We start from the raw sequence: 12,827 nt of genomic DNA on the forward strand, positions 1-12,827 counted from the left end.
AACAACACATGCAACGTTTCGCCGACATGGAGATGCGTGCGCGAATATTTGTCCACACGCGAGCGTACACCGTCTGTCTGTCTCTCTCTCTCTCTCTCAAACACTCAAGCGCACGCGCACAAACACCTACACACAACACACACCCCTCCCAACCTACCTGGCCCAATAGCGTCCCCAGAATCCACCTTGCCAGCATTGACCGGGGATTGGATCCCCAGCCCCTTGATGCCATCCTCCAGGGCCCAGGGGTCCCCCCGCACCTTGTGCCTCCCTATGGCGAACTCTCGGGCCGCCTTGGCCGGGTTGCGGGCCGGAGGAGGTGGCGGGCATTTGAGCACGACCTCGACCGGGGTTCGAACCTTGGGGCCCACATCGATGGGAGTTCCGTCCGGGTCCAGGTTAAGCATGCCGTACAGGTGGTCCCGCGGGAGAAAGCCCAAGTCCGTCTTGTCGTACCTGGCGATCAAAGCCCAACACACTACTGAGGCAACCCACCTTTCTTTTTCTGTCTGTATGTGACAAGTTCACGACCAAAACGGCGATGGCTGTCTTCAGTAAGATACTCATTTCTGTTTGCCCATGTACACTGAGAGAGGGGAGGGGGGAGACAGACAGACAGACAGTCAGTCAGAGAGAGAGAGAGGGGGGGGGAGGGGGAGGGAGGGAAAGAGAGGAGCCATGGAGAGAGAGAGAGAGTGAGAGGGAAGGAGGAAGGAAGAGAGAGAGGGGGGATGTGGGGGGACGTACACAGTCACACAGCCAGGAAATAAAATACACTGGAGAGACAGAGGAGAGAGAGAGAGACAGAGGAGGGAGAGAGAAAGATAGGAAGGAGGTAGAGAGAGTGAGGGTGACAGAGCAAGATGGACAGAGTGAGAGAGAAAGAGAAAGACAGAGAGAGGGAGAAAGAAGCTCCACTATCAACTGACATACATGCAGACCTACACACACACTGACAGACGTACACACAGGCATACAGACTGGTAGGCACGCAGACAGGAAGAGAAAAAGGCAGACGTAGAGACAGACATAAAAGCAGACATGTCTATATGAGTGTGTATGTCTGCGTGCCTGAACCTGGCTGAATGAAACGCCCCGTGTTTGTAAAGCGCTTAGAGCTTGGTGTCCGACCAAGGATAGGTGCTATAAATGTATCCATATCATTTATTCATTCATGCAGACAGGCAGGCAGGCAGAAAGGATCAGACACAGAAACAGACAGACAAGCAAACAGGCAGACTAACAGACAGACAGACTGACTGACTTAGCCCAGAGGCGCCTGTACTGATCGTCAGTGAGGTTGACCCCAATCTCCTGCAGGGCGACGCGGAACTGCACCTTGGTCACCACGCCCTGTGGCTCATAGCACTCGTCAGGCAGTATGGAGCGCATGTCGATCTTCCTGTGCACACACACACGCACGCACAAACACAAGCACACAGACGCACACACACACAAGCAGAAACACACACACACACAACACACACACACACAAACATACACACACAGAGACAAACACAAGCACACACACACACACACACACACACACACACACACACACACACGCACATACACACACACACACACACCCCGCACACACACAAACAAACACACACACACACACACAGCATGGTTGAGCACACATTTCAAAATACATGCTTTGCTTAAATCATTGAAAGCATTAAAGTCATTTAAGCAAATTGATTTGGTTGTTTAAAAAGCAATAAAAAAAAAAACCCATCTGAACAGCCATTCGAACACATGTAATCGGCGATACAATGATAAGATAAGAACAGGTGACACAACAATCGTTCCGTTCTGTGTGAATTTTCCCAGCTTTAAACAAGCTCCCCTCCTTGCTTTGCTTAAATTGCAAAATTTGAAAGCGGAGTTTGGTTTCATGTAATTTTCAGGGGTAAAGTTATTTTTGAGATTATCAAATTCTGAACACTATGTAAGCAGATAATGGCACACACACACACACTCTCTCTCTCTCTTTCTCTCTCTCTGTTACACTCCACCCATCCACCACTTCCCAACTACCCCATACCCTTCCCTCCTCCCACACACTCTCCCCTCCCCGTTCCCCCCACCATCACCCAACCAGCAGAACGACCCACTTCTCTTTGAGCGCTTTCCTCAGCAGTAGGTCAGCCTCGGGAGCCACTTTGAGCTGGGCCCATTCCGCAACCTCACTGTCCCTCAGTTCCTCCTCGGGGTGGGCCTTCTGCTGCCTCTCTGCCTCCGCCTCTCGCTTCAGGGGCGGCACCCACTTCTTTTGGATGTCCTAGTGTGGGACAGGGTGCAGTGGTCAGTATGGTCCTTAGTGTGGGACAGGGTGCAGTGGTCAGTATGGTCCTTAGTGTGGGACAGGGTGCAGTGGTCAGTATGGTGCTTAGTGTGGGACAGGGTGCAGTGGTCAGTATGGTCCTTAGTGTGGGACAGGGTGCAGTGGTCAGTATGGTGCTTAGTGTGGGACAGGGTGCACTGGTCAGTATGGTGCTTAGTGTGGGACAGGGTGCACTGGTCAGTATGGTCCTTAGTGTGGGACAGGGTGCAGTGGTCAGTATGGTCCTTAGTGTGGGACAGGGTGCAGTGGTCAGTATGGTCCTTAGTGTGGGACAGGGTGCAGTGGTCAGTATGGTCCTTAGTGTGGGACAGGGTGCAGTGGTCAGTATGGTGCTTAGTGTGGGACAGGGTGCAGTGGTCAGTATGGTCCTTAGTGTGGGACAGGGTGCACTGGTCAGTATGGTCCTTAGTGTGGGCAATGGTCATTGGTCATTATAGTCCTGGTGGTGAGTATTGGACATTGTGTCGTTATTGTCCTGGTGGTGAGCATTGGTCATTATAGTCCTGGTGGTGAGCATTGGTCATTATAGTCCTGGTGGTGATTATTGGTCATTATGGTCCTGGTGGTGATTATTGGTCATTGTGTCGTTATTGTCCTGGTGGTGAGCATTGGTCATTATAGTCCTGGTGGTGAGCATTGGTCATTATAGTCCTGGTGGTGATTATTGGTCATTGGTCATTATAGTCCTGGTGGTGAGCATTGGTCATTATAGTCCTGGTGGTGAGTATTGGTCATTATAGTCCTGGTGGTGAGTATTGGTCATTGGTCATTATAGTCCTGGTGGTGAGCATTGGTCATTATAGTCCTGGTGGTGAGTATTGGTCATTGGTCATTATAGTCCTGGTGGTGAGCATTGGTCATTATAGTCCTGGTGGTGAGTATTGGTCATTGGTCATTATAGTCCTGGTGGTGAGCATTGGTCAGTGTCATTATAGTCCTGGTGGTGAGCATTGGTCATTGGTCATTATAGTCCTGGTGGTGAGCATTGGTCATCTGGACATCTAGACACTAGTCATTACAGTCCTGATAGTGGACTCTGGACACTAGTCATTACAGTCCTGATAGTAGATTCTGGACACTAGTCATTACAGTCCTGATAGTGGACTCTGGACACTAGTCATTACAGTCCTGATAGTGGACTCTGGACACTAGTCATTACAGTCCTGATAGTGGACTCTGGACACTAGTCATTACAGTCCTGATAGTGGACTCTGGACACTAGTCATTACCGTCCTGATAGTGGACTCTGGACACTAGTCATTGCAGTCCTGATAGTGGACTCTGGACACTAGTTATTACAGTCCTGATAGTGGTCATTTGGCACTGGCCATTACAGTCCTGGTGTTGGACATTGGTCATTAAAGTCCAGCAAACCACACAAGGCCATGACAGGAATGCCCAACTAAGTAAAAGAGAAACCCAACAGCATTAAACACAAAACTGTTACATCTGCAAAAGAACACAGTTCTCATGGCGTACTGTCTTGACCATGAAGCTCCTTACCTCTGCGCTGGGGATGTCAACCCTTCCGCTCAATACATCATCCTTAGGTTACAACAAAAATCGTTAAGAAAGGATCCGAATGCCTCAATGTTTCTTAAGGGCAAGGCAGGCAAAGAAGACTGCAGAAAAGACAGCTGGTGGCCGTGCATCCCGGATGGGGCCACGTGTGTCGGCAACTTAGCATTGCCTGGATTTCTGATGTGTGCAAAACGAACAGAAGAAGAGGTAGAGGAAATAAGGAACAAAGTAATGGAGGCAAAAAGAAAGAAGTCAGGAAGTGAAAGTTTCAGTTTCAATTTCAACGTATCATCAGAGCGTGCAGATAGCTTCCTACACGCTACACCTGTGTAAAAAAACAACTTGAAGCCCGACCTTCGCAGAAAGCCAACATGCTGATCAGGCCTGAGAGGATATCCTTGGCTTATGTGAAATACTAACATAAAGGTCAATTACAATAACAAAACAAAATAAACATGCTGGTAAATACATGAAAAAATAATTATAGTGAAGGGAAAGATATGTAAAAGGAAACGATTGTTATAAAAACAAGAACAAAAATGGACCACGCTCAGTGAACGTGCGCGCACAAAAACATGCGCACACATCGACACAAGCATGCAGATACACACCCACCCACCCACACACAAACACGCACCCACACCCACACATACTCACACACACACACACGCGCACGTAAACATACACATACAAAGAGACATAAATCATGAATGTTTCATGCGGTTAAAAAAACAAATGTTTCAAAACAACAGAAACACAAAAAAATGGGGTGGGGAAGGAGAACGGAGAGGAGGATGCGAATAACCAAGCACACACACACACACACACACAGTGAAAGGTCGGCTGTGGGTTGTATAGGACTGTGGGAGGAATACACTGACATGAGAGGTTGAGGGTTGGGGGTGTGGGGGGTGGAGAGGATAGGGGTTTGTTCATCCGTGATGCGACTGGTTCATGTTGCTCCTGCTCTGGAGGACAATGTCAACACATCAAGTTGTTAACGAAATACATCCTTTGTATGCACGCGCATACACCCCCACCTCCACACCACACAGGCCGACCAACACACAGAGAGATGGACCAACACACAGACAGTCCGACCAAACACACAGAGACACACTGACCAACACACAGACAGACAATCCAGGAGACGACTCCCGCGACTCACAGCATACTCCTTGAAGCGGGAGACAAACATGTCGAAGGAAACGGTTTCTTTCTTGTCCAGACCGAGACTGCAAACAAACAGCAACGGACGAGAATCAAAGATGTTTCATCACACACACACACACACACACACACCATACCGCACCACACACACACACACACACACACACACACACACACCGCACCACACACACGCGTTTCATCATTTTGCCCCTCGTAGGGTGCAGTGGACACAGTAACACTGCACTGCTTCTATAAAAAAAATTTTAAAAAAAGGAAGAAAAAAATTTAACAACCGATAATGGTAGCAAATCACAATATCAAAAATTCATCAAAATACACAGAAAAGCATGTGTTCAATTTACAACTACTTGTACGCCCTTTCAGAGTTTATGAACATACTTTGTTACATTTTTTCTCAGCTCACTACCAGAGAACAATATTTCGTCGAACCGACAGTTGTGTGCTGGATTGGAAACGTTTCCATGAAAGAAGCGAAGAGGCCTTTCGCGAATAACATTCAGTGGCTTTCGTCAACATTCAATACAATGTTCAAGCAATCTGTCGACACTATTCACAGCCCGATGCTCTGTTCCAGACCGTGCCCTGCTGCCTACTGTTGGTTTAGGCACTGGTGCTTAATGGCTGGTGTCTTCACAATGACATGTCTCTGTTCCTTTCAATGTCACAGGTGATGTAGATGAATTATTCTTCTTCCGCGTCCGTGGTTCACTTGTATGAAAGAGTGGGCCTTTACGTGCACGGCCGTTTTTACCCCGCCATGTAGACAGCCATATTCCGTTTTCGGAGGTGTGCATTTCTGGGTATATTCTTGTTTTCACAACCCACCGAATGCTGACATGGATTTACATGGTCTTTAACGTGCATATTTGATTTTCTGCATGCACATGCACACGAAGGGGGTTCAGGTACAAGCAGGTTTGCACATATGTTGACCTGGGAGATCGGAGAAAGAACCCTCCACCCTTTACTCACCATGTGCGCCGAAATCTGGACGTTTGTGTTATGTCGTGCTTTCATTCACACTATTTGGAAACAGCCCTCGAATCATCTGTGCAAAGACAAGGTATTAAACAGGCTAATCGTTACCAAGGACGCTGTGCACGTTTAAACCGAAACATGACCTTTCATGCTGCAGCAAATCGTATAAGGCCTTCATACCCAGCAATGACACCACAGCTGGGATGTATGGAAGGGACTCATTTGCCTCAATTTGAAAGCGACATTCAGTGTTGACAGAGAAAGAACTTAGGTGAAAATGGCACACACACACACACACACACACACACACACACGCACACACACAACACACACTTTTACACGGACAATCAAAACTGGGTTACTACAAAGACTTATGTTGTTTACACAAGTAAGCCAAAAAGACAAAGTATTTCTCTCATCAGATGACTGTCTTCACGAACCCCAAACACAGCGCAATGTTCCATTTCGCCTGCTACTCTAGTGCCCACCACTACCAACCACTGGTTCTTCACTCATACGTACTTTTTCATCAGTCCATCGAAACGCTCCTTGCTCAAGTAGCCAAGGGTATTATGCATGACGTGTATCAGTGACTCGCTGCACACACACACACACACACACACACACACACACACACACACACACACACACACACATTGGTTTCGTCACTGTTGTCAGCATTTCCATGGATGAAGGAATTTTAAAAAAAACTTTTCTGAGAGTAATAGACTAAGCATACATGTTTTTCTTCATCCGCCTCTTGAAAACAGACAAACAGAATAAAGAATAATAATAACAATGAAAAAAGAGAAAAAAGAAGTGAGCAAACAAGAAAAATATAAAGGAAAACTCCTATTAAAGATGAGAAAAAGAAAAGAAGGGAGACAGATACATAGAGACAGACAAATAGGCTGGCACAGAGAGAGAGAGAGGGAGGAAGAGAGAGAGAGAGAAAGGGAGGAAGAGAGAGAGAGAGAGAGAGAGAGGATGGACCGTTAGCAGTTGGCCCGAAAAGTAGCATGCTGGACATAGGGTGAGGCTGCGCTTTTATCCGTAGAAATGACACGCGACCTGTTTTCACCCCAGTCTGGGGTTCAAACCTGAACTCCGTTATGACAAATAACAAGAGGAAAAGTGTACATGGCTGATGGTGTCACTCCTGCCGATCTGAACACAATCAATGAACCCAAGACGTGGAAGGAGAGGGTGCTGGGTGGCGGTGGTGGTGGTGGTGGTGGGGTAGGGATGGGGAGGAGGTGGGGAGGGAAAGGGAAGAAAGGCGGGGTGCAGAGGGTGTGTGTGGGTGGTGGTGGTGGTGGGGTAGGGATGGGGAGGGGGTGGGGAGGGAAAGGGGAGAAAGGCGGGGTGCAGAGGGTGTGTGTGGGTGGCGGTGGTGGTGGTGGTGGTGGGGTAGGGATGGGGAGGAGGTGGGGAGGGAAAGGGAAGAAAGGCGGGGTGCAGAGGGTGTGTGTGGGTGGCGGTGGTGGTGGGGGGAGGGTGTCACATGTTGTGTGCTGAAAACGGAACAATCAAATCTAAAGCAGTTAACGTCTATCGGCATCTCGTTTTTTACGACCACAGTTATAGGATTATGTTCTTTCGTATTAATAACTGACTTCTGCTATCAGACAATAAGTAAACTGCACACGTTGATCTGAAGTACACTGTTTGCTCACCGTCTAAAAACAAATATTTACAGACAGATATACGGTTGTATCTGTCGAACCTTTAATCCTATTCCGGTCTTTTCCGACATTTACCGCTCAGACACGTCGTAACAAAAGTGTCGTATGCTGAACAATTCCCCCTGTGAGCGACTTTTCAGGCAAGATAGTGGACGTTACGTACGACTTACTTGTCGTTTCGCCGAATGGAATGTATGGCATGTTTATTCTAGTTAATTCAGTGTGCGCTTTAATACACTGGTACGCAATAAACATACAGATGGTGTAGACAGTATCATTCTGTGTGGTCTATCCATAATTTCTTCTTCTTTTTTTTTTTTCCATTCCTGCGAATGAGAAACAGAGTGTCAAGACGTGTTAAAACCACAACTTCTGGCAACGGTGAAGACGCATGTGGGTTTAGAACCCTCAGTCCCAAGCACACAAACAGATGCAGGTGGGGCATAGTACGCCGATCTTGAGCAGCTGCAAGGTGGTGGCGGCGGTCTTCCTCGGATGTCCTGGCTGTATTTCTTACCAGGACACCTCAGCTTCTGTCAGCAGCAGCAGTCTCAAGATGTCAATGCTGAAGGTTTGCCCTTTTGTGGTTGGCCTTGAGGTTACCTTTCCAGCTTTTTGTTGTTCCTTGGAGGGGTTGGGGAGGGGGGGGCGGCGGGAAGGGGATCGGTAGGCCGAGGAGGTGGGGGGCTGACTGAGACTGTCATGCGACAGCTTCCCACAGAAGAGCTGTAGGGGAATTCTGGACCCTTCAGTGCGGATGACATGGCCAGAGCATCGAAGCAGGGTCTGGAGAATCTTGTCACCCAAAGTATCTGCTTGACTGACATCAGGGAACAAACGAAAAATATGGAAATAAAAAGATATGGGGAAAAAAACACACACAAAAAAAACACCATGACCAGCAAAGCAGAGGAAGAGGAGAAAAAGGAGGAGAAGGAGGAAGAAGAGAAGGAGGAGGAGAAAGAGGCTGACTAGGAGGAGGAGGGGGAAGACGTACGATGTGACACACTCTTCTCCCACAGGGTCATAGGTCCGGAACATGTGGCGTATACCATCGTAGCCATCTATCAGACGTGCTGTCATCTGGTCCAGAAGCTGCACACACAACAATGATGACAGTGAGGGCACTGGCTCCCTGGGAAAATGGTCATATAAGTTAAATTCCATGCATGAGTAGCATCCCACGAACGAAGAAGTGTTGGGCAAACACACTGCTTGAATTTTTACAGCTTGTAAAATCATGTGGATCCACCCAGTTTTACTTTCAGTTTGAGGTGTTGTCAAAGCGTGCAGACGGATCCGTCACCGTTGCACATCTCCTTTGTAAAAATAAAGCACAAAAAAAAGCACACAAAAAAAAAAAAAAAGCAGGTGCCTGATCCACCTAACTGATGACAACTTATAAAGAAAAATCCATCAGAACCATACCGTATCTGTTTATTTAGTTATCATTGTTGCTTATTGTCCAGCCCACCACAAAGGGCTATATCAGGACTGAAAACACTACCAATACTGATATCAAAGAACATGAAGAAAAAAAGCTCACTCATTCACTCTCTCACTCACTAACACACACGCACACATGCACGCACGCACACACGCGCGCGCACACACACACACGCACAAGCACTTTGACCAGGGACATCTCTCTGACGTTGACCGTTCTGTCTATTTTCGCCAGAGTGTAATAACAACAACAAAAACAAACAAAAACACAAAAAACCCACCGAATAATCATAATTATACATAACACACACAAGTGCACATAACAGCAGCTTTATGAAAATAAATAAATAGATGAATGAATAAATAAATAAATAAATAAAAGCTAGCGGGCATCTCACACGCCCTAAGCGCACAGGAAATCAAAGCACAATACGCTTGCCGAATTATCAAATCCAGAAAAAGACAAGGATATTCAAGGCTTTCTTGAAAAAACAACAACAACAACAACAACAGCAAAAAAACAACAACAAAAAAACAACAACTCATAAACGTAAGTGGTGGATGGACCAGAAAGTTATATATATATATATATATATATATATATATATAGATAGATAGATAAAGAAGAAGAAAAAAAGAATCAATAAAAACAAAAAGAGCAGCAAAAAGAAAAGTAAGGAAAAGGTCAGAAACAAAGTGAACGGTAAAAAGAAGGAATTCCCAGCACAGAAGACAGTGATGCTATTTATACTGAAATAGCCACCAGTATCAGGGGGTGGTGGGGTGGGGTTGGGGAAGTGGGGTGGTGGGTGGTGGTGGGGGGGGGGGAGGGGGGCGGTAGGGCAAGAAATGCTGCTGTATTCTGACATGTGGGAATATACGTTTTTTTTCGAGCTAAGCCAAGATTTGAAATAAGATCAAACTTTATTGTCTGCAAACTCGCAGAACTGTCAACACTATACACTTTCTATTTCCTTCGTATATTTTGTTTCTTCTTTCGTTTGTTTTCTGACGTCAGCCATTGTCTACAGGTGACACGGCCATGATGTACATTACCTCCTGGTCAGACTTGCTTCTGGTCGCCATGACTCTCTTTCTGTATCGTCTATTCTTCCCCACCGGGCTGGGCACTTCTGGAACATCACAGCACGTCACAGGATTATAGTATTATAGCCCTGCCACTTCTGGAACACCACAGTACGTCACATGATTATGGTATTATAAACCAACCACTTCTGGATCATCACAGCACGTCACAGGATTATGGTATTATACTTTATAGCCCAACTAATTCTGGAACATCACAGCACGTCACAGGATTATGGCATTATAGCCCTGCCACTTCTGGAACACCACAACATGTCACAGTATTAGAAATGTATTTTGATCCTGCCACTTCGGGAGTATCACAGTAGTCACAGTATTATTTTAGTATTGTGACCCTGCCACTTCTGGAACATTACAGCACATCACATCATTATCAAATTATTGTGATCATGCCACTTATAGAACATCACAGAAGTCACAGTATGATCATAACATTCTGACACTGCCACTTCTGGAATATCACAGCACGTCACAGTATCACTGTATCGTGATCATCCTCACACGACAAATACAGGCCCGTTGGCTGCAAAAACACAGAAATACACGTATGCAACACATGCACGAATAGAAACAAAAGTACACACACACACACACACACACACACACATATATATATATAATCACAGCACATCATAGGATTATGGTATTATAACCCTGCCGCTTCGTGAACATCACAGCACGTCATATACATACATACATATATACATACATATATATATATATATGTGTGTGTGTGTGTGTGTGTGTGTGTGTGTGTGTGTATTATCAGTATATATATATATATATATATATATATATATTGTTACAAGTGGTTACAAGTCGTGACCAATCAGGGTTATGCCCTGCGTGTGAATGACTGGTGTGGAAGCGCTTTGATAAATCTCTGCACAAACTGCCGCGCTACGTATTTATATCATCATCATAATCATCATCATCACCACCACCACCACCATTGTTATCATCATTCCTCTTCATCCATTTGGCGGCCACAATCATCCAGTTGATTACTCTGCCACTATAGCTGTGAAAAAAAAAAAAGAGAAAAAGATTTGGGAATAAAAGTGTATCAGGGACAGCTACCCTAGGTGGGTGTTACCAGCAGAGCTACTGCACCTCCACCTTTCGCCCTTCCGAGCTAGCCAGTCCCAGGCTGCATAAGGCAACTCCAGGCCCCTCCCTCCCTGAAGTCCCTAGGGCACCCTAGTCTATTGTCATTATTATTGTCACTTTTATTATTTCTGCTGGCAGGGACCTGGTCGTGGCATTCCAAACATGCGGCAGATTTATGTTTTCGCCTTTGTAACCATATTCATCTTGTTGTTTGGCGAACCGTTTTAAAAATCCTTACACAATTTAAGTTTTAATAGTTACACAGATGACTGGTATACACTCGGGTAACTTCTCAGGATCAGGATTTGGGGCGTTTGTTATCTATACAACTTAGCCATTTTTTTGGCTTTTTATGCCCCTTCAGATTTTACTCCATTTTATTGTTGGTCAGGTCGTTGACTAGCTCAGTCATTTTATCCATCAAAGTCGTATTTCTTTTTTTTTTCTCAATAACTCATGTTTATCTATGAGGTTCTTAAAAGTATTCATACTAGGTGCACGTTTAATATTGTTTGTTAATTAAATTGTTCCAATAATTTGTTACTCTGTTACTAAATGTAAACTTTCTGAAATTTGTTCTGGAATATTGTTGAAATATTTTGTCTGTACTGTTTCTTGTAGTGTCTACCTTTGGAGTACAAAAAAAGCATACTTTGTTTACATCGTCAAACCCATTAAATATTTTGTACGTCTGTATCAAGTCCCCTCTTACTCTTCTTGCTTTAAGTGATGGTAGTTGTAAGTACTTTAATCTTTCTTGATAGGAATAATCTTTTATGCTATAGATCAGCTTTGTTGCTCTTCTTTGAACCCGTTCTATGGCTTGTGACTGCTTTATTTGCGTTGGGTACCATACAGTGTATCCATATTCTAGGATAGGTCTGACTAATGTTTTATATAACCGTAAAAAATGTAACCTTATCTATAAATGTAAATGCTCTTTTTATTATTCCAATCATTCTGTCCGCTTCGTTTTTATACTTTTTGTTACATGTTTGTCAAATGATGAATTTTTGTGAAATGCTACACCTAAGTCTTTTTCCTCATCACATTTTGATACTTTTATTTCTTTCCCTCCGATTTTCATTATGCATTCTTTCTCTGGGTTTGATTTTCCAGTATGAAGTACTTTACATTTTTTAGCATTAAAATATAGATTCCATGTCATGTGTCTGACCATTTTTACTAATGTTTCAATATCTTTTTGTAAATCCTGATAGAATTTTGGAGAGTTGTATAATTTTGTGTCATCTGCAAAAAAAATTACATGTACTCTTTAGTTCGCAAGGGAGATCATTTATGAATAAAGTAAATAGTATAGGTCCTAATACCTTGTGGTATGCCACTTATAACATCAGCTTTCTCTCTGGAGATGTGCTGCAAACAAATAAGTGTAGTTTCTGGAATTTTCTTTTTCTTTCTGCAAAACAGCTCGCAGA

The 12,827-nt window shown here is 44.9% G+C and overlaps 1 protein-coding gene across 4 annotated transcripts in view; it reads right to left on the reverse strand.

Moving 5' to 3' along the window:
* The window catches only part of LOC143282991 (EF-hand calcium-binding domain-containing protein 6-like), an 81,434-nt gene that overhangs the window by 40,692 nt on the left and 27,915 nt on the right, over nt 1–12,827 (reverse strand). For 3 of the 4 annotated variants that reach the window (XM_076588961.1, XM_076588959.1, XM_076588960.1), the window contains 7 exons: nt 10,228–10,304; nt 8,723–8,820; nt 6,563–6,637; nt 5,040–5,106; nt 2,121–2,287; nt 1,265–1,402; nt 158–456 (listed from right to left, as the gene is read on the reverse strand). In XM_076588961.1, coding sequence (XP_076445076.1) covers nt 158–456; nt 1,265–1,402; nt 2,121–2,287; nt 5,040–5,106; nt 6,563–6,637; nt 8,723–8,820; nt 10,228–10,304 — 921 coding nt within the window. The remainder of the gene's footprint in view (nt 1–157; nt 457–1,264; nt 1,403–2,120; nt 2,288–5,039; nt 5,107–6,562; nt 6,638–8,722; nt 8,821–10,227; nt 10,305–12,827) is intronic. The other variant, XM_076588962.1, reaches the window with a different exon arrangement.

Source organism: Babylonia areolata, chromosome 6 (genome assembly GCF_041734735.1).
Source record: "Babylonia areolata isolate BAREFJ2019XMU chromosome 6, ASM4173473v1, whole genome shotgun sequence".
Lineage (NCBI taxonomy): Eukaryota > Metazoa > Mollusca > Gastropoda > Neogastropoda > Buccinidae > Babylonia > Babylonia areolata.